Below are 21,844 nucleotides of genomic sequence, written 5' to 3'. Positions count from 1 at the left end.
GTGCAATTCAGCACAGGGACCTTGGTGGCTGTCCCTTCAACCCTTTCCCTGAAGCCACATAACTCAGCCTCTCCCTTTATGGCTCCAGTCCACTCCAAGCTGTCTGCCCTCCACCAGAGCCCAGGAAGAGTGGTCGCTAACAAGATTTTGTGTGTTGGACCTTTCAGAGGGTGCCTGAGTTTCTAGCAGAATCCCCACTGATTTACACAAGATGTTATGTGGGCACTGCTTCCCGGCTCTGATGCTCTGGGATGGGGAACCCAGTGTGGGGTTGAGACCCCTCACTCCTTGAGGGACTTTGCAGCTGTGGCATTCCTCCAGATTCTCAACCTCTGCACATGGTAGCAGGGCCAGCCTTTTGCATCTCCAGCCTTCCTACCTGTCTCCATGTGGCTTCCTCTGTAAATCCTTGGTTATAAGACTTGTGTTCAGCTGGTTCTCAGTTGGTTATTCAGGATGACTGTTCTGCGATGTAGCGGTGATTCCGGTTTGGGCCTGGGAGGAGGTGAGTGTTACTCTCACCTCCTCCACCACCATCTTGGCTCTCCCAAGAGAAGTGCGTTTTTGACCAGTGTGATGTACCTGTAAAAATATTGGAAAGGACCAGCCAATCTAGTTAGTAACTGTTAGGTATAGATGGTTAATTTAGAGGAAAACAGCCAGAAATAGTAAAAGCAAAAATCATAAATAGACCTTTAAATTTACTCTGTTTTGAAGTACTTTTGGAGACTATTTTTTTTGTATTTATCCATTAATATCACCTTAGGGATACCAACTACTCTAAAACTGCTTGAGTTTGAGGGGCATTTATTTTCTTTTGTAAACCCAGCTGCTGTTCATATTTTTGTGAGAGAATTAAAATTCCAAAGTGCTGTCAGTCTCTCCTTTTAATATGTTGAGTGTCACATTTGCAATAGAGTATGTATACAGCATTGGGGCAGCCTATTAAGATGCCACTTTGTATGTGTCCTAGTTGAAAAAATACTCTGAATTTATCTGCAAGTGCACTACAAAAAGATTTTTAACAAAATATCTTCATGTACAAACTTTTGGAAATACGGATTTAAAGGGAAGGTTGTAGGAAAAGTTCATTTGTAAATCATAGAAGCAATTGTTACAAATATAAAGCCTGTTAAAAAAACTTATCTGACCTCTACTTATAAGATTGCCTATTATGAGTAAAGCACTATCAGATGTTTCATCAGAAACTTTAAAATTAGGGCATATACAAACTTAAATTTATAAATTAAAAATATCAGTTAAAAAAAAAGGTATAATTTTTAGCAAAAGAGATTCATAGGCTCATGGATCTTCCCCAAGAGAGGTGGGTGGCATGGATGTCTGGACTCTGCACAGTGAAACAGTGGGTGATTTAGTTTTATTGCAACCTCAAAAAGTTTTAACCTGACCTAGGTTTCACAGTAAGAAGGCAGCTCTGATCTTGAGGATTTTCTTCCCAGAGCAACAGGAGAGTCATTTTTGTGACAGTGTCAGATTCTAAGAAAATGAAATTGTAATCTCATTATTTTTACACTTTATTTTAATTAAAATTATTGCAGTGACATTAGTTAATAAAATTATATAGGGTTCAAGTGTACATCTCTGTGACACATTATCTGTATGTGGCATTGTGTGCCCACCACCCAAAGTCTTTTTTAAGTGTTTTATGTCTCATAATTCCCGTGTCAGCCTTTCTGTCTAATAGAGAAGTGGTGTAGGCTGAACAGGTTATAAGTATGGGAGGCCGCAAGGAGGAAAACATTAGAATATAATTAGAAAAGGCTTGGGTGTGTCAGGTGTTTCTGATAGACACAGCCATACTCCACATGTACATGTAGCTCTGTTTCCTGTCTTTTGAGAATACTTATTGGAGTTTCAAAAGGACTGTGGTTCTCTCTCACTTTGTCTGGCCTTTTGATCAGCTCTGCACCCCCTTCCCTGTTGTGCTCTTTCCTCCTCCCTGCAGTTCAGTGGGCCGGGGGAGGAGAGGCTGAAGCAGGCAGCAGCGACCTTCTGCAGTAACCAGCCTTTTGCCCTGGAAATGATCAAATCTCGTCAGAAAAAGGATTCTCGATTCCAGACTTTTGTGCAAGTGAGTTGTGTGTGTCCTGTAAGAGAAAAAATAATGCAGTTTTTTAATCAATTATAGAATAAACTGGGAGAATTCTAAGACCAAAGTCTTTTACAAGGGTTATATTTATGTTAATGTTTTTTAAAGCTATCACTGCTCTCTTAAATTACTAGATGGTATAAAGATTTTGGAATGTTGAGAAATAAAGAGAATACAACCTGATCATAATGCCTGACATAGCCATTCACATTGCCATGGAGACATTGTCCGGAAATGGTCCATGTACACTACTAAAATAATGTCATCAAAACCTGAGAATGGGTTTATGTCAAGCCCAGGGAAGAACGTAACAGCACTCATACTTGTCGAAGTATATATTGGTATAGATCTAGGGTCAGTAAACTACAGCCCATGGGCTATATCCAGCCTCTTGCCTGTTTTTGTAAACAGTTTTATTGGAAAACAGTACTAGTTTTTTATTGCCATATAGTAAATTACAATAAGCATAGCAACTTAAAACAATGCAAACGTGTTATTTGTGGAGAGGAGGGCAGGTATAGTTCAGGTGGGCCCTCCTTTCATGCTGTGGCTCTTGCCTGGGACCTGGGTCCTCTTCTAAGCTCCCTTGCTGTTAGCAGAGCTCACGTCGCCCTAAGTGTGTAAGCAAGATCCTTGTCCTGATATTGTCGGCTACAGACTACTCTTGGTTCCTGGAGAAGGCCCATATTTGTTTGCCTTACGGCCCCTGTAGGCAGTTTACAAGATGGATGTTTGCTTTCTTCCAAGCCAGCAAGGATGCATCTCCCTGACAGAGCTTTCTTTTAAAGCAAAGATTCTCTGATTAAGTCAGACTCACCGAAGACAGTCTTCAAGTCAACTGATAGTAACCTAATCACAGGTGTGATATCCCATCATATGCCAGGTTCTGTCCACATGTGAGGGAAAGGTTATGTAGGTTGTGTATACTAGAGAGGGAATTTGGGGGGCCATGTTAGAACTTTTAATACACTTAGTTTAGCCATGTGGATTCCTTTACGTATTATCTGTGGCTGCTTTTGTTCTAAAACAGAGTTGAGAGTTGCGACAGACTGTAGGACCTGCAGAGCCTGCAGTATTTACTGTCTGGCACTTGACTGAAAAGGCTGCAGACCTGTTCTAGAGGAGCTGGTATATCCAGACGGGATCCATTGTGCCTACTTGGAATGGTGGCCAGCGTATTAGCTAACATGACTTCGGTAGGAATGCCAGTTGTAAGCAGATGTGACTAGATTTCCTGAACATGTGAAGATAAAACTGTTTTATCCTGAGAAAGTGATTCTCCGCGTTGATTGTGGATGCTCGAAGTCATTGTTTAAACAGATGACAAAGAATCCATTGGGTTAGTGATAGAAAGGGAAAGCAGAAGTGTAGTGTGGCAGTGGTCTGTCTCGGCATGTTGTAAGTTTTATTTAATTGCTGAACTGTGATGCTGTAGACACTTATATGATGAATATATGGTGCGTTAGGTATATTCCTAATAGCAGTTATAAATTCACTTGTTTCACTTTAATTTTAGGATGCTGAGAGTAATCCATTGTGCCGGCGTCTGCAGCTGAAGGATATCATTCCCACCCAAATGCAGAGGCTCACCAAGTACCCTCTTCTGTTGGACAACATTGCTAAATACACAGGTACAGCACTTTCGTGGAAATTAAAAAGCTTAAGGGAAAAAAAACAGAATTCTCTCACAGCATTCTGGTGCCTGGAGGTTTCCAAATAGTAGAGCAAAATTTGTTAATAAGATTCAGTCCAGTTTAGGGTATTTGATTGAATGAACTCCATTAGTGAGTCTGGCGCAGGGTTTGGCAGTCTGTGGATTGTGGGCCAGATCTAGCTCTTTACCTCTTTCTGTGAAGTTTATTAGACTCTGGTCATGCTCACTTGTTGGCCTTGGACTCTGACTGCTTTCGCACTACGACGGCAGAATTGAGTAGTTACGACACAGACCATTTGTCCTGCAAACTGTAGAATATTTATTACTGGCCCTTCATGGAAGTTGCCAGTTCTTCCTCTAGCATGTATCGTATTTCCTTTGAAGAAGGCCTGTACTGGATTGAAGAGGTATTTTGTGTCTATACATGTATTTTCATTAGCTTCATAATTCCAACTCTCCTGTTTTAAAGCATGTAATGAATTCAAATTTGTCAGTTGAGCCTTAGGCGCTTTTTTAAATTTTTTTAATTCAAAATATTACAGATGCCTCTTTTTCTCTCCATTGGCCCCATCAACCCCACCCCACCCCACTCATTAATAATCCTGTACAACCAAATTCCTATTTCTTATGCCTGAGAATTTGAAAACGATCATACACGTTAAATTTTATACTTTAATATATCTGCTCATTATAGTTGGACTGTGTTTGGACGATTGTAATTTCGAATATTCTGATTTTGGTATTTACATTGTAGACCTCCTTGTAACCGCACCACATTGTGGGGAGTTTCATCTTTTAATGATATGAATGTCCTCATGTATTTTCATTCTTCAAATATAACCTTGAATTCAAATAAACTTATTTTGGAGTTACTTTGAATTGTATTTCCATTAAAAAAAAATACTGCTTAACAAGTGCACTGGACATAATCACATAGGCTGTGCACTGAAATTCTAGGGGGAGGGCCCCACTTACACTGCTTACAATGTAATGAGACCCACTCCCTGGAGTGTGTGACATAGTGGGCTTGCCCGGCCGGGCGTGGCTCAGCGGTTGAGGGTCGACCTGGGATCCAGGCGATCGGGGTTCGATTCCCGGTCAGGGCACTGCCCGGGTTGCGGGCTTGATCAGTGACTCTCTCATCATTGATGTTTCTACCTCTCTCTCTCCCTCTCCTTTCCTCTTTCTGAAATCAATAAAGACATATTTAAAAAAAAACAAACAAACATAGTGGGCTTGATACTTGATGTAAAGTGTCTGTCCTTGGGTTTGGTTTTCTATACTATGGTTTCTTTTTAAAGAGTAGTATTTACATTTTGAAGTACTGTCGTAAGAGGTTTTACCTGTCTAAAGAATACCTGAATTGAGATTCTGACATAGGTTCAGCCTGGTATAAAAATATTCAAGGTCTTATTATGGCCTTATAACTGTTAAAATGATATCACATATATGCTTTTTTTTTCTGATTTCCTCCATTTTATATTTCGGGTTCTTGCCCTTATTTAGAGTGGCCGACAGAAAGAGAGAAGGTCAAGAAAGCTGCAGATCACTGTCGTCAGATCTTAAATTATGTAAATCAGGCTGTCAAAGAGGCAGAAAACAAGCAGGTAAGAAGGGAAAATAAAAGATGCAGTGAGGATATTAGGTCAGTGTTGCCCTGAGTCTGGCAACAATAACTGAAAGTCTCATTACATAATTGAAGGTAGACATTTGTCAACTGTTCATGTAGCAGATGGGTCTCTATCAACTTGTGACAGAACATCCACGTTTTATTTGACCTTTGTGAGCCTCTCTAGCTGCATGTCTGCTCATTTATTCATTGAGTTGGTGACGATAGCTGTCTGCTGAGGGTGGGGTATAGAGTGCTTACAAAAAGGAGTGCAGAAATTGCCCACACGGAGCTTGTTTTCTAGCAGGATAGAATGTCATTGGACAGAGTAGAGTGTGAGTATTTTATATCAGTTGTGATGGCTGCTGTGAAGGAGAATTTCAGGATGCCAGGAGTATAACTTGGGGGGCAGGATTATCTCATTTGAGGATGGTAGGTGGTGGCTGTCAGAGAAAGCTTCCTTGGGGAATTGACATATACCAAGCTCTGAAGGATGAGTGGCAATGAAACAAAATGATGTGGAAGGGACAGCCTTACAGGTGGAGGAAACAGCCTGTAGAAAAGTCTTGGGGTGAAAAGAAGTATGGTCTGTTTGAGGAGCTGCAAGATGAGATCAGTGTGCATCATACTGAAACGCAGTCGTAGTGATATAAAGTGAGATGCAGTAGGGTGGGGCCAGACCTACAGGCCCTGTAGACTATGTTAAAGATTTTGGTTTTTATTCTAAGAACGGTAGGACTTCATTGTAGACATTCTGGAAGGGGAGTGACATGCTCAGGTTCGTCACTTCATAAGTATCACGCATCTACTCTGTGGAGGGTGGATTGAAAAGAGAGAAGTATGGATAGAAGAGCTCCCTTAGTCTTCTCTCAGCAGTCCAGGATTGATGGTGGTGGCTCAGAGAAGTGCAAGACTTGGAAAAGTATTTAGAAGACAAAATTGACAGTACTTGGTGCCTGATTTAGAGAAGGATTGAAGAGAGGTGGTGTGAGGAATAAATCCAAGGTCTCTGGTGTGCACATTTGGATGAACAGGATGAGTGGAGAAGCCCCAGATTTGTGAGGCAGGTTCTGAGTGCAGTTTGTGATATCAGGTGACAATGCCACAGGGACCCGCCTCTCAGCACAGCACTGGAGGTAAGACGGCAGCATGGCCTGCTGAGGCCATGGGCCTGGCATAGCTTTCAGGAATTGAGTGTGATGACGGCTCTGTTGGTGAGGCTATAGGAGAATGGGTATTTCCAATTGTATTGCTTGGAGTATAAAATAATTAAACCCCAGAGGATAATTTGGCAACACTTATCTAAATTAAACACACACATATTCATACATTCTTTGGCCCAGCAATTCTTTTCCTGCTTACTTACCCAAGAGAAGTGAAGTTACGCCCAGAGACCTGTACAAGAATTTTTGTAACATAAACTAAATGTGGCATAATCATAAACGAAAGTAATACCAGCAATAAAAAGGAGTGACCACTGCTAGAAACAACACAGATGAACCCCACAAACACGACCCTGAGTGACAGACACCAGACTCGAGGGTGCACACAGCCTGGCCTGGTGGCTCGGCTGGTTGGTGCATCATGCTTGCACTGAAAGGGTGCAGGTTCGACTCCCAGTCAGGACACGCCTGGATTGCTGGTTTGACCCCCAGTCAGTTGGAACGCGTACGAGAGGCAACTGATGGATGTGTCTCTCTCACAAGGATGTTCCTCTCTCTCCTTCCCCTTTCTCTCTAAAATCAATGAAAATATTTCCTCAGGTAAGGATTAAAAAAAAGAGTCTATACATATAATTCTATTTATATAAACTTCCATAACAGGCTAAACTAATCTGGTAGGGGGAAAAAGTCAGAAAAGTAGTTGTCACTGGGCATGTGGGGACAGATATTAATTAGGAAAGAGTGTGAGGGCAGTGATAATATTTTATATCTTCATAGGAGTTTGCACAGGTATAAAAACTTGTGGGAAGGTACATTTAAAATGTGTGCATTTCACTGTTTGTAAATTTTATTATAAAAAGCTATGAACAAATAATTGAACTCTTGTTAATTACAGGAATGCTAAAATGTTTAGAGCTAAAGCATGCTTATGTCTGTAATTTGTTTTGAAATAGCATCCAAAATATAAAATGGATTGATGGGTAGGTAGAGGAATGACTAGGTGGATGGACAGACGACAGAACAGAGGCGAGTGTTAATTACACAAGGCAGGCGGTGGGCGGTGGGTATTCAGTGTACACATCCAAACTTCCCTGGGTGTGTGGGACTTTTTATAATCTTGGGGAAATACACAGACCCTTTGATGTAACAGTTCTTCCTTCAGGGATTTATTCTACAGCTCTGTCTGTACGTGCACAGAAGTACACGTGTGAGACCGTTTCACTGTAGTATTGGTGGTTTAGGAGATTTGAAGTCACCCCATTGCCATCAGTAAGCTGTCGTTAAATAAGCTGTAGTTCGCTCGGAGCTGAGTACATGCAGCCATTAAAACACAGGAGCGCTGTCTGGGTGGTAAACGTGGGCAGTCTCCCAGAGAAAGTGATCAGTGGCAGACAGACAGGGAAAGGTGGATACAAGTATATTTGCTGCCATATCTTCTTGTTGCAGGCTGTATACACACAACACCTACAGAGACAAGCATACACATGTGTTCTATTTGTCTCATAGGCTACCCAAGAAACGGGTATCCCTTTAGAGAAAATTGGGTGTGGGGAGGCAAGAGAACAGGGTTGGAGGGAGGCTGACGTTTTATTGTGCGCCTTGCAGCACCTTCTGATTTTTGTACCATGTAGGTGATTTACATGTTCAGAAAATAAATACAAACTAGTTAGAGGCCAGTGAATTTGAAAAGATTGGAAAAGAACAGCCAAAGAGATAGGACAAAAACTAGGAGAGACTTTTCAAAACCAAAGGAAAACTTTAAGAAAGATTAAGTTGTCAGTTTTGTCTAATACTGCACAGAGCTTAGTAAAATGTAGTTTTAGAATGTCCATTTGATTTAGGAACAGGGAGGTCATTGATATCCAAAGCGGTAACCGTCACTCTATCCTGTCTGATTTTCAGCGTTTAGAAGATTACCAGCGTCGCCTTGATACCTCCAATCTGAAGTTCTCAGAGTACCTAAATGTTGAAGAGCTCAGGGTGAGAGATGGTCTAACAATAATTTTTTAAATAAAATTTACTAACATCTCAGTGGGAACATCAGCTGAAGGAGCTCTTGTACCATGATTCTCTTTTTTCTTTCAAGTGTTTCATCTGTGTGAGGGTTGCTTTCACTAAAGGAATATTTTAGTCTTTCACTAAAGGAATATTTTCTGTGAGACTAACTTTTTTGACAAAAATTTGCAGAAGACTAAACATTACTTATTAAGTTTAATGTTATTGTGTTGTATAGTTTAAAGACGAGTAGGGCTGTTTACTATGGAAACTTTCCAGATTATTGAGTAAAGCAAGATAACAATTATTTTTCCATGAAGCTCTTCAGAAAGCTGAAACCGTTATGGGAGTGATAGTAAAATACTGATTGTCACGTCTAGTACATGAGGCTTTTCTATTAATAACTACTTAGGATTTTTAATCTTCCTTACACTGTCTGACGAGGTGGTGGTTTTGACAGATTTATTTGGTGGCTGTTAAAATGCAGTTCTCTGTCACATAGAGCAGCTCATCAAGAAGCTTGCTAATGCGCTGCGCCCTGACCAGAGCACGAGGTTTTTCTGGAGCTGCTTATACTAAAAGATGATTCTCTTACTAAGTTAATAATATTTAGAGCAAACCTGAGTACTCCCCGGACTTTTTCTAAATGCTGTTCCTTAGAAGTTTCTTTGGTACCAGAGTCTGGAACTCAGAAGCCTCTCACAAGCCAGCTGTGCATCACCCTCGTCTAGTTACGTACAGAGAACTTCAGGGTGGGCTGAGAATCTGACGCCTGACTGCTTACAGCTTAATTTCTATAAGCTCACGTCACCTGTTTAGAGTGAGGTTTAGAAGGCAGTGCTCCCGAATGGTCGTTAGGGTACCTTTCCTGTTTAAAAAAAGTTATGCATCTTACTTTAACTTTTTAACTTGCTCTTTAGTTCATTTTCAATAGCTGTCAGATATCAATAATAATAGTGAATGTAAATGGTATTTTTATACTAAGAATTTCTTGAAAAGAGACTGAAATATTTCTCACTAAGTGCTTGGAAATAACTTGTGTATAATTCTTTTTATTTTGACAGAATTTGGATCTAACAAAAAGGAAGATGATTCATGAAGGGCCATTGGTTTGGAAGGTGAACAGAGATAAAACCATCGGTAGGTCTGGTGTCTGTCCGCTCGCTGTGGGGAGAGTGAAGAAAGGAGAGTAGGAAAGTTTCTAGAAGGAGAGAGCCATTCAGTTTCCAGTTACAGCAGCTAGCAGTGCTACTTTGTATCATTCATGCGATTTTGTCATATGTGAAGTGTGTTGTGTAGTCGTTTAAGGGGGAAGCAGGAAACTCCATCAGTCCTGTCTCCGTCATTCTCGCATTCGAATGAGTCTGGGATTTCATTAGATCACAAAATCTAAAGCCGTCTGGGTCACAGACTAATACTTCAGTGTAATAGTGTCACACAGTAAAAAAGAATTATTTAAAAAGACAATAACAAATCACTTTTTTACAGAAATGTCGAATTTTTATGAAGTTTATAAAACGCGTCTCCATTTCTGTACGAATCACCTTTTCCTGCGCTTTTCTGTCTAGATCTGTATACACTGCTGCTGGAGGACATCCTCGTGTTGCTACAGAAGCAGGATGACAGGCTGGTGTTGAGGTGCCACAGCAAGGTCCTGGCATCCACGGGTGACAGCAGGCACACCTTCAGCCCTGTCATTACCTTGAGCACAGTGCTGGTTCGACAGGTGGCCACAGGCGAGTGTGTCTGAGTGTTGCTGACCTTCAGGTTCATTGTAAAGTTGCATAAGATGTTTAGTGTTATTTAAATAGAACAACTGGCATCAAGTTTTGTTCTTTATATATTCTTATGCAAATTAAGTGAAATTTACTGACTGCCTGGAAAAATTAACAGAGAGTTTATACTCCCAAATGAGGATACCTAGACTCTCAGTAATTTTTGGCATTTGAAAAAAAAAAAATCTCTGCATATCACTTTGACCTTTTTTTCCACGTTCAGGTAATTGACAGACAAAAGCCTTTCATTAGAGTGGTATGCTTTTTGATTTGGTGGAGGGAAAAAAGGGCAAAACCTGAAGAGGTGTGTGTAGTTTGGGTTTTTGAAATCAGTTTAATTTAGCAGATTATATATTAACAGTACTAAAAATGAGATCCTTTATAAAACGCGTTAGTTCCATGATGGCAGGGTAGATTTATGACCTCTGTTCTCTAACAGACACTGAATATTAACTAACTGTTTAGCAAAAGGGCAGTTCAGAATAAATGCAAAAGAATCAGTGTTTAGTTTAGTAATGTAGATACTTTGACTTTTTGTTTAGAATAAATTACTGAGGAATCAGCGCTAGTTTTTATCATGTTTGCTTTATAGCAGTATAATAAACACAGTATAACATCTGTGTTGCACACATTTTAAGTTTATAGCTTGGTGAATTTTTATAGAGTGAACACATGTTCACAAAGTGAACACATGTAACCTTTACCTAGATTAAGATGCAGAATAATAAGGACCCTAGAAATGGCCTCTGTCGGTCATATTAGGAGAGTAATTTTTGTCGTGTTTTTTCCAGATAACAAAGCTTTCTTCGTCATCTCCATGTCAGACAATGGAGCCCAAATTTATGAACTGGTGGCACAGACAGTTTCTGAAAAAACTGTGTATGTATTAAATATAGATACATTTCTTTAATTTTTAAATTATATGTATTGGAGTGACATTGGTTAATAAGATTGTATAGGTTTCAGGTGTACAGTTCTGTGATACATCATCTGTATACTCCATTGTGTGCCCACCACCCAAAGCCAGGTCTCTTTCCATCGCCATGTATTTGACCCCCTTTACCCTCTCCTACCCCCACCCCTGGTGCTCTGAAATTGTAATACCCTGAATATAATCTTTTACAAACTTAACATTGTTTTTGCAATAGGACTTTGAAAACCAAAAAACAAGCAGTTTCTCTATATTCTTTTAGATATGTTCTTCTAAGAACTTGTTACTTAGATTGATGTTTTTTATTTTGATTCTGTTCTACTGAAAGTATATTTTCTAAAGAAAAGATTCAGAAGGGCCAAGTGGATTTTTTTAATGGGTAGTATATCCATTATATCGTTAGGTTTTTCTTTAAAGTGTAGAGTATTTGTAATCTCTGCTTAATAGTTATTGCCAAAATAAATATATTCTCTGGCAGAAGTAGAGTTTTTTGTTTGTTGGTTTGGTTTGTTTTGGTTTCTGGTATATTTGTTTTTATTTTTGCTTTCTCAGTGTATTTAAAGGACTTTTTTTTTCTCCTTCCCCCTTTGTATTTTGGATTCTTTTCACAATCCCACAGCTGGCAGGACCTAATCTGCCAGATGGCTGCATCAGTGAAGGAGCAATCCACGAGGCCCATCCCACTGCCACAGCCGCCACCTTGCGAGTGAGTGTGCCTGTGTGAGGACTGACTTTATTTGTCCTCTTTTGGTCAGAAAAGGAATGGGTAATTTTTGCATTTTGTTGCGATGACGTTCAGGCACCTGGTGAAGATTAAAGATGGTTTTGTTTCTTCTGCAGAGGAGACAATGATGAAGAGCCTTCAAAGTTAAAAGTGGAGGATCAGGGCGCGTCGGTCACTGGCCCGCAGAGCCCAGGTAAACGTGCCTGTTTATTTACCTGGGAGAGTTCAGTCCATGTATTACTTACTAAAATGCACAGAAACCTTTAACTCTTTGTGTTTAGGCAGGTTCTGGCATCGGCTGTTCACTTTAGCAAACTCTGCCTATGACCCTTCTGTGTGCCACTGTAGCCCTGTTCTCACTGTGTCTCACTCAACAGACAAGCTCCGTAGTTTGTGTGGTTATCTTCCTCCAAGTATTTCCTGAATGCTTCATGTTAAAAGTTAAAAGATATATTTTACTTTTTCTATTCCATTGAACAGACAGAGATTTGGTATTAGAGTCTCCCTTATTATCATGGAAACCTCATTCTCATTCACTAGGCTTCTCTGAGAAGTCAGAGATAGACGATCTCTTTGTGGCTGAGAGACATTTCGCAAAGGAGCAGCATGCAGATGGAACTGTAAAGGAAGTTGGAGTAAATTATCAAGTCACAATCCCAGATCCACACTTACCCATCTCAGAAGAGCGGTGGGCATTGGATGCACTACGGAATTGTAAGTTTTATTTGTAAGTTAATACAGATACTAAGTACCAGAGTTGTATAATGTACTCTGCAGTCATTTAGGGAGAATCCATAGAAGTATAACTGACATTTTTCTGCAAGAATTTCACAATCTAGTTGGGAAGATGATAGAAACTTTGCCCATCTTTTTACGTAAACAAACAATACAGGTGTGTGAGAGGTGATCTGGTTGGGGTGACCAGGGAAGAGAAGCGTCAGGAAACGAGAGAGGTGTGATTAATGCCTTGGAGAATGGGGAAGTTACTGATGGGTATTTAGAATAGAAGTTGTTCAGACAAGAATAATGGTAGGACAAAAGCACAGAGGAGAGCGACGCTGAGGGTGTTCCGGGAGCGGTGAGTGGACCAGTTGCCTGTGGTAGACGTGTCTGTCACAGGAGCTGTGGGAGGCAAGGTTGTAAAGGCAGCCAGATGTGTTTTTGAGCCCAGCTGGTGAGCCTTGAATATGAGATTGAGTCTTCTGAACTTTAGGATGGCACATCACACTGTTTAGAGGGCTTTTTCAAACTACAGATTAGTCTTCTAATATTCTTGTGGAAATTGTAGTGTCCTCTACCAAGTCCCACCCTTTTCACACACAGACATACACACGCATCTGTGCACGTGCACATCCCTAGGAGTGTGGATGGTCCTGGCTGCTCTGTGAGCTACCCCTTCCTCTCCAGCCGTTGACAGTCAGTTACAAGTGGGAGTGTGCCACATTCTCAGGCACATTGGAGTTGGAGAGAGGCTGAGAACGAGTGCTCTAGCTGTGGAGATGCACTTGAAGTTCTTAAGGTTATGACAAATGAAAAAGGTTAGTGTGACTGAGAGCTGTGAACAGATTAATGGAAGGAGGTTGAAGTGACACCATCACTTTTAGACTTGTATAGTAGCCTGGGCTCGAGGCGAATGGTCTGAACTAGAACTGTGTCCGAGGGATAAACATAAAGTGAGGGTTCAGCAGGTATTCAGAACAATTGACTTGTGTGGATGTGAGGACAAAGGAAAGGAAATAGTTAGAGATAATTTTAGTATTGTTATCGGAAATAAAGGACCACCACTGCCCACCATCACCCTTTCCCCCCATTTTTTAATTTGCCAGAGATTATGGGCTTAATTTTAAAACATGTCGAGTTTAAGATAATGCATGGCGAACCATTTAAGAGGAAGTGATGAGCAGGAAATTGGAGTTTAAGATTGGAACTTTGGAGAGGGGCTAGTGAGAGGGATGGATTTGCATGTCAAAGCCGTAAGCATTCTGGGCCCCTCTCAGGCAGAAAGACAGGGTCAGAGACTCAGACCTTTGGGAGAAACAGAAGATAGAGATTAAGCCAAAGTTGAAAGTAGGGAGTTAGTATAGTTCTCTAAAACCTGACTAATTCTAGATTCTCCTGAATTAACATTGATAATGATTTCTTTTTTTAATTTTTGTTATTATTAATCTATTCCAGTTAACATTTAGTATTACATTAGTTCAGGTGTATGACATAGTGGTTAGGCATTTATAAGTACAATTAGGATTTCTGATGGTTTGACGGACCTTGTCCCAGTAACTATTATTGTATGAATGACCTTACAGCTTACACTTGCCCATTCAAAGTTAAATTGGTTCTATTTTTAACTACCTAAGGAAGCTACACCATGAGTAAGGTCATTTTTAAAACCTAATGTTTCCTTATCTGTTGAAATTATACACACTGCCAAATCATTAGAATTAATTTTTTTTTCTTTTCAGGAAAGTTTATTTTCTACTTCACCATTTAAGGAAATTCTTTAGGTTATTACAAGTGATAAAATTTATATTCTGTGTGTCTAATAAAATTAGAAAAAATAATGCCTGTGTGTATAGTGTCTGCTTCTGGAAAAGTAGAACTTTCAGGGTATTTTTGTCTAGCTTAACAAACTTTTTCAACATCCTTAGGTATTATTTCAGTTACATGGAAGAAAGAAATACAAGAAGACATGGTATTGGTTCTTGAGCAGGTCTGAGGAGAAGCCCTCCATGTCACAAATATCTAGGTGTTTCGAGCCTCGTTTAATATTCTATTATCTGTAGATGGTGTTTTATTTCATTTTTCAAACAAAACAAATAATATATGAAATTAATATTTTGACTCTGTGTTACTAAAAGGTGCTTACTTTTAGAGATAACTGCTAATTGCACTGATTTAGTTTTGGCAGTCTGAGTTTACAGCTGTGAACCTGCATTTTCCCTCCTTCCTAAATCTTTCAGTGGGTTTGTTGAAGCAGCTGCTGGTACAGAAGCTGTGTCTCGCTGAGAAGAGCACTCAAGAAGACTGGCCACAGTTCTCAAGATACAGAATGGCCTCTCCAGGGGTGCAGGCAGACAGGGGAACCCAGAACTGTGAAATGATTAAGGCCTATCCTCCTGGTGAAAGACAGGTGCCCCTTAGAACTGGAACTGGTGTCATTTCAACTTGCTACAGTCCACGGACTTCAGCTGAGTCTTGTGCTCCACGGGATTCTGTGGCACTGGCATTCCACCATAGCCAGGCAAGCGGCGTTTCAGTAACGAGCCCCATGGTGGTGACCCCAGAGGCTCCTCCTGCAGAGCCAGAAGGAGGTCTGGATGAGAGTGGAGAGCACTTTTTTGATGCCCGTGAAGTGCATAGTGATGATTATTCACCAGGAGGCGATGGAGCAGTTCAAAAGGAAGAGAAGGGTGTTACCCTACACATCTCAGGCGAGTTCTTTCATCTACACCTTGACTTTGATTGCCACACACTGGGCCTGCGAGCGCTGTGTGTGTGTGTGGCATTCTTTATTTCACTCCATAATTATTGAATCGACTCTAGGTGCTGGGAGATACAGAATTCAGCAAACATAAAAATCAACTATTCTCATGAAGCTTGAGTGCTGGTAGGGGAGAGAGTAATGATAAATAAGTAAACAAGTAAGTAGACGTAAGATAGAAGAAGTATTCACAGGAGAAATAGCTCACAGACTCGGGAGCAGAGAGTAACGGGGGCAGACAGGGTGACCGGGGAAGGGGCCTCCGATGAGGTAGCAGGGAGCGGAGGGGGACCCAGGAAGAAGCTCCCGGTGGCTGAGCAGAGCTCCAGCCAAGGCGAGTACAGGCTGTGCAGAGAGCAGGCGCTTCGTGGTTGGAGGACACGGTGCGGAGGAAAAATGGTAGAGGTGAGGCAAGAGAGGTGTTTGGCAAGGGAAGTGGTAGCAGGGTCATATACGGGCTTTGTAGTTTCCAGCTTTTAACTTCTAGAATGCTAACTTACCTGAAATTATTCGGAAAGTACCATGAGAGTTCGCTAAGTTTACCTTAAACCTGAAGTGAGAAAATTCTGTTGGTACTTAAAAGTAAACAGGAATTTGGGAATTCATGCCTTCACCCTCTTTAATAGCTTTTAAAGTTGTCACCATATCACCCTATTTCTATTTTCTGGGGTGTGGATGACACCGCTCATCTCACAAACTGTTCTGTCTCTGTCACCAGGAAACTACTTGATCCTCGATGGCTATGAAACAGTGCAGGAGAGCTGCACCGACGAGGAGGCTGCTTCCTCACTCACCCTGCAGCCCACCGCAGGCCTCCCCTCTGTGGACCCCACTCAGCAGCAGCAGCAGCATTCTCCCCAGAATGCTTTTTCTGATGACACAACTTCACCGCTCACCCCAGAATTCCTGGCTCTGCAGCACTGGGGAGCAACAGGGGACTCCTGCTTTGAGATGCAGAGGCCCCCCACTTGTGCAGCTTCACAAGACCAGGTCCTGGAGTACATTTGTAAGATAGAAGCTGACCTCGAACACCTAAAGGTACCTCAGACTCCAGCATCCTTAGGACTCAGTTATGCAAAACACGTTTAATAGAGAGGAAGGATAGAGGGATTGAAATAGGATGGTATTAAACTCGTTAAGATTGTGAATTTGTATGTTTTCTCTGACCGTTAGCCATGGAAGGGCCAGCATGAAAAGCTGAAATTAGCATTGTTCATCTGTTTACAAATCACAAAAACAGAAAAAGTTGTAGCACTGTCAACTATTTATGGGAGGGGTGGGGTCTAAATTTAAGAACCTAAGTGCTTTTGAGGTTGTTGGCCGGCCACGGTGAGAAGAGGTGAACAAATAGCTGAGATCTGTGGGTTGTGCAGCTGCGAGTCTAGGCTGAGTTATCAGGTGATAGTGCTGGTTTCCCAGAGGCTGTAAAAATAGCAACCAGCCCCTGTGGCTCCCGTCATCTAAAGACCTGGGCATGAATGAGATTTTTGTAAATTTGTAGTTGAAGTTGTCAATGCACTAGCCTCCTTTTCAAAATTGACAGACTTGGTGACTTCTGAGGAAAGGACTTCATTTAAAGTGTGCGTCAGGAGGACAGCTGCCAGAGCCCATCTGTCTTTTCATCACATCATTCAGTTGTAGGCTTGAGGGACAGTGTTAAAAATGTTCTTAGCCTGTAGCTAAAGGCTGGTCTCTGTTAGTATTTCTTTTAACTTCCAGCGATAGGTTCCCCTTCTTCATGTGGGAGTGCCATCCTGGGGCTGATGAGAGGGGGCATCTAAAAAGGCCATGCAACTCCTGGGGGTGGGAGAGTCACTGGTCACTTCTACCAGTTGCTCTCTCCTCTACTTTCTTTTTAGGTTACTCGTTTAAGGCATAAACAGGGAAAAGGAAAGAAATTTACTTTTTTCCTCCACTAACAAAATTTTATATGTGTTTATGTTAAAATTTGGAAGCATACGTACCTGTAATATTAAAAAACATTTTTATTATTTTCAAAAATAATTTTTTATGGCATTTTATTTTGCAGAAGGTGGAGGAAAGTTATACCATTCTTTGCCAAAGGCTCGCAGGATCAGCCCTCACAGACAAACACTCAGGTACGTGGAAGTTGCCGATTCCAACTCTAGGATTGTTCTGCCTGAACCAATACATTGGATGAAATGATTTCTCTTTAAAGCAGAAGCCTTATGAGATTCCTTTTCTTTTTTGTCTTTAAAAACTTTGTTTCCAAACATCAAAAACCACCCCCTCTTCTCGTTGGCAAAGCAGAAGGCAGAGTGGCAGTGAGCCTGGTGACGCTAACTCCCCATGAGGTTTGCCAGTGCTCCGGTCACTGCCTGGCGGTGGGAGCTTGGCCTCCTCAGGCCTTGCTGCCCGTTTGTCTCCCCAGGACTGCAGGGGGATGTGTCCAGTGTAGCCATTTGTATTCATTTGCTCTTGGATGAGGCTGCTGTGATCCAGAAACGAGGATATAACCCGCCCACAGATTTCATAGGTATTCTCTGAGTGTTGATTTGTTTCTTCTTAATTTTATCCCCATGTATCTTTATTCTTCCCAGAAAAAAGCTAGAGCTGCGTGTCCTAGAAGCTGTCGGATTTTGCGCATCGGCCATGTACCAGCACATCCTGGCCCCAGCGTGGATGAACAGAGAGCATGACAGAGCATCTGCCTGTGAAGCCCCTGGGGTTGGCCATGCCCAGGGGCCCAAGCAGGACTAGTTCTTCACAGCCTGGCAGGTGCACTGCTCTGTCACTGAGGGAGTCCATTCCCTACTCTGCTCTCCTCACTATCAGAAATTCATTTTGATTCAGAACAAAAACCAAATGTATAGATTTTTGGGTGTAGGATATGAAATTTTATTTAGACTTAAGAAAATGATAAAATCAGATGTATTTATTTGACTTCATTCCATATTTGAAGGCACATTTTAATTTTAATTTTGCTGTGTTTTGTTTTAATTGCATAGTGAGAATTTTAGCCCTTTATATTTAGTACACCCAAGAATCAGTCGCGCCTGAAGCAGAGAGTTCAGGACAGGATACTAGGAGGTTGACTAGAGAGGAAGAGAAGGGAAGGCAGTGAGAAGGGAGGAGCAGCAGCCTTCTGCACTGTACCCCATGCCCTCTGCTGTCCCGGAGGCTGCTTGCTGACCCTGACCTCAAAGGCGTGGTAGTGCCTGTGGCTCGTGTGTGCAGGGGCCTTGAGCTGTCTGCCGCCCAGGTGGGCGGAGAGTAGGTGGTTTCCTCCCATCTGAGGCAAGCACCTCTTCTCTAGCTGGAATCAGCCCCCAGTGACAAGAATCCTCAAATGTACTAAACAGCAGACACTTGAAAATGGGTGTTTTCTTCTGTTGTTTTCTTTTCTATTGAGGGTTGAGATTTGGGAGGGAAAGGAAAGCAAATTTTATTTTCTTGACTGTAAATTTGTTTTTCTTAACATTGTTTCATTTTTTATAATTATACATTGGACTTCAGCACTTGTGTACAATTATTCCTGCAGATTGTGCAGGAAGTAAAAATAAAAAGCAAATAGAGATGTTTCAGATGGTGGCGGGGGGGGGGGGGGGGCGTTGCCGAGGAAGGGTGGGGTGGGAGCAGGTAAAAGAGTTTGGGAAGCTGATGTAACTGAATCACTACTGAGTTGAACAATGGCTGTCATTAGCCACAGGTACTGCTGATTATATGGCCAGTAAAATTTTAGTACCTGGAGGTTTGACTCTAATTTTTGCACTGATGGTGCCAAAGGGCTCTTTGAGTTAGAAGGAGAGCCAAGAGTGGAGTGGAGAGATGTGGGGAGAAAGCAGTGCTGCTCAGACCAGCTCAGAAGCACCTCCTCTGCCTTTGCTGCTGGAACTGTGTCCACACTGGTGCCTGACCAACGGTGAACATTGCAAACCAGACACACTGGACCCTGCAGGCAGGGTGTTGGTAACCGCCCTACAGGGGATAAATGTTTCAGATTTGTAACTCAAGAACTCCTTCAATTATATTGGTTTTCTGTGACTTTCTTGGTGCATCAGGTATATATGTTTTGGAGTAGTTTTGCCAACTAAAACTAAATCATTCATCAAATCTTAAAATTCAGTTAATATGCAGGGAGTTCATTTACTGCTCTTATCTCTCAGTTGTGCCCTCTGAACTCCAGGTAGTCAGGATGTAATTTTATTATTCTCTGCAGTCCAAATGTGTGTGTATGTGTGTGTGTACTCATCACAAATGGTAAGGATTCCCATTACTTTTATAAACACCACTACAACTTATAATAGGCTCATCAGTGTCCAGATTCCTGCTTTTATCTTTTCAAAACTGATCTGTTTTTAAGTAGACTGACCAGCTTGAATTGTTGGACCCTCATTTATAAATTAGAATCATATTTTGGATTGTAGACCAAGTATAAATTACATCAGAGTGGGATTTAAAATTTTAGAAGCAGAAACTCCTATGTAAGTGGAACTTGAACTTTCTGATCTCTTAAGAGAAGCAAGTAGAAACTAAATGGTTATGTTGTGCTGCTGGAGATAATGCATTCACTCCCAACTTAAAGGGTTCCACCTTCGCCACTTGACACTAATGCCATCAATGGACAGTTAATCAGGAGAAAGGTAAATATAAATAGAACTTTCATCTTACCTTCAGACACTACAGGGAAATTACATAATTCCCTAGCACGCGTTTAAGAAACTTTGTAGGTTAGCAAAGTTTTGGTTTCTCTTCTGGCTCGACCAATATCTTGTCTTTTGCAACGGTTTGCTTTCCTTTCCCTGCAGTTTAGCCTTTCCTTGGAACCATAACAGGGCTCACTGGGAACATACTTTGACCACAGCTCTAGTACTTCCAAATAAATTTATATCTAGATTTTCAAACAAAGTCCCAAAGTGAAGTCTAATTTTGAAAAGATCCCACAATTTTGAGTGTTCTTTTCATCTTACCAGCTGAATTTCTTCCCTCCTTCTCTCTAGCCTGGCCGCCCGCACCTTCCATTTTATTTTGGCCACTGTAATCACATCCATTTTACTTTGACATTATATCTGCCTTTCAGGATGATGGGGTTCATCCTGTCCTTGAGTGGAAATGGTAATCAGAGTCATTTTCTCAAAGTCACAAGACTAGCAGTTGGAATCGCTTCCACACAGAAGAATCCCAGGGTAGGGCAGAGCCACGTCCCCAGGCAGGAGAGGGGCTCAGCGCCTGGCGGGCTGCTGTGGCCTGTGCGCTCAGGTCAGGGCCTAGCGGCTCCTTTGCTGTTAAGCGGCAAGTTACATTTTAAGTGAGGACAGAGAACAAGAGTTAATCAAAGCAGGCCCGTCAGCACTCGGTGCTCTAATTGAAGATGCGACGACTGCCCTGGGCGCCGGCGCCTTACAGACCTGGACGCCCGCTCCCCTGCACTGCTCCAGTCACCTTGGCTTGTCGAGCCTAAGCTGTAACTATTGCCCGGCAGGGGAGGTATATCTCATAAGCTTTTTGCTTTTTTATGAAATGTACCTCTCTTGCAGAGTAATAAACAGTTACAATTTCGGCACAAAGGGAAAGAAGTTTTTATTTGATTTTGGAGGCGAGGGTAGGGAACTAAGGTGAGAGCAGAGGAGGAAAATCTGTTTTTTCTTATTTTTAGAAGCTAAAGAAAATACGTTTTATGGGTTGTCTTTAGTTTGTATACTTTTTCCTTTTTGATGTTGGTACATTTGGTGTGCTACACGAGCTCCTGTGTGGCGGCCTGAAGCTCTGATGGTGGGTGGTGCGGTGTTACTCTGAACTGCTGGAGCTCTGGTCAGTATTTCCGTCCCTGGAGGTCACTGAGGCACCATTGAAACTGAGCACAGAGGACCTGGAAACAGACAATCACAGGGCATTCTATCATCTCTGCTGGCTTTCCTTCCTAATATTACAATTTTTGTTTTGTAAATCATGTTTTGTTCACACTTTCCTGCCCCTTTTCAAAACGTTCTGCAAAATTGTTCTTTCCTCGAGAAGAGTTCCTTTGCTTCATTCCTTATGCCTCCCCACTGGTTCTGATGGTGTTGATAATAACTGGGCGGGAAAAGTGGACCTACAAGGAAGCGCTGCCTGCGGGCTCCAGGCCCACACCTAGGCAGAGGTGCCGTGCTGGTGGCCAGTGCTCCTCTTCCTCCCAGAACATTGGTTCTCCTTGTTCAGCCTACAATCATGTGCTCTTAACAGAAATTACTTGTAAAAATCTGGAACTATCTTCAAAAAAACTTTATTAATAATCATGTATTTTTACTCATCATATTTTGAAATACCTAAAAGACTTTATTGTTCTAATTGTCCAGATGTACCTTTGTAAAATAGCTCTTTTATGAATTAGCTGATAAGGCTGTATGTTTCTGGAACAAAATACTGGTCATCTAAAAACTTTTTTTCTGGGGTTTGGGAAAATAG

The 21,844-nt window shown here is 41.6% G+C and overlaps 1 protein-coding gene across 3 annotated transcripts in view; it reads left to right on the top strand.

Moving 5' to 3' along the window:
- Positions 1–18,915, top strand: part of ARHGEF12 (Rho guanine nucleotide exchange factor 12) — a 167,595-nt gene extending 148,680 nt beyond the window's left edge. For all 3 annotated transcript variants that reach the window (XM_087821473.1, XM_087821472.1, XM_087821471.1), the window contains 14 exons: positions 1,967–2,092; positions 3,627–3,741; positions 5,271–5,371; positions 8,439–8,516; positions 9,596–9,671; positions 10,100–10,267; positions 11,098–11,185; positions 11,857–11,943; positions 12,078–12,154; positions 12,502–12,675; positions 14,919–15,389; positions 16,158–16,477; positions 17,469–17,538; positions 18,001–18,915. In XM_087821473.1, coding sequence (XP_087677599.1) covers positions 1,967–2,092; positions 3,627–3,741; positions 5,271–5,371; positions 8,439–8,516; positions 9,596–9,671; positions 10,100–10,267; positions 11,098–11,185; positions 11,857–11,943; positions 12,078–12,154; positions 12,502–12,675; positions 14,919–15,389; positions 16,158–16,477; positions 17,469–17,538; positions 18,001–18,011 — 1,962 coding nt within the window. In that variant the 3' untranslated portion in view covers positions 18,012–18,915. The remainder of the gene's footprint in view (positions 1–1,966; positions 2,093–3,626; positions 3,742–5,270; positions 5,372–8,438; positions 8,517–9,595; positions 9,672–10,099; positions 10,268–11,097; positions 11,186–11,856; positions 11,944–12,077; positions 12,155–12,501; positions 12,676–14,918; positions 15,390–16,157; positions 16,478–17,468; positions 17,539–18,000) is intronic.
- Positions 18,916–21,844: the final 2,929 nt, after the last annotated feature.

This window comes from Miniopterus natalensis, chromosome 11 (genome assembly GCF_054644295.1).
Source record: "Miniopterus natalensis isolate mMinNat1 chromosome 11, mMinNat1.hap1, whole genome shotgun sequence".
Classification (NCBI taxonomy): domain Eukaryota; kingdom Metazoa; phylum Chordata; class Mammalia; order Chiroptera; family Miniopteridae; genus Miniopterus; species Miniopterus natalensis.
The sequence above is the reverse complement of the archived record's forward strand: the minus strand, read 5'-3'. Positions and strand labels throughout refer to the sequence as shown.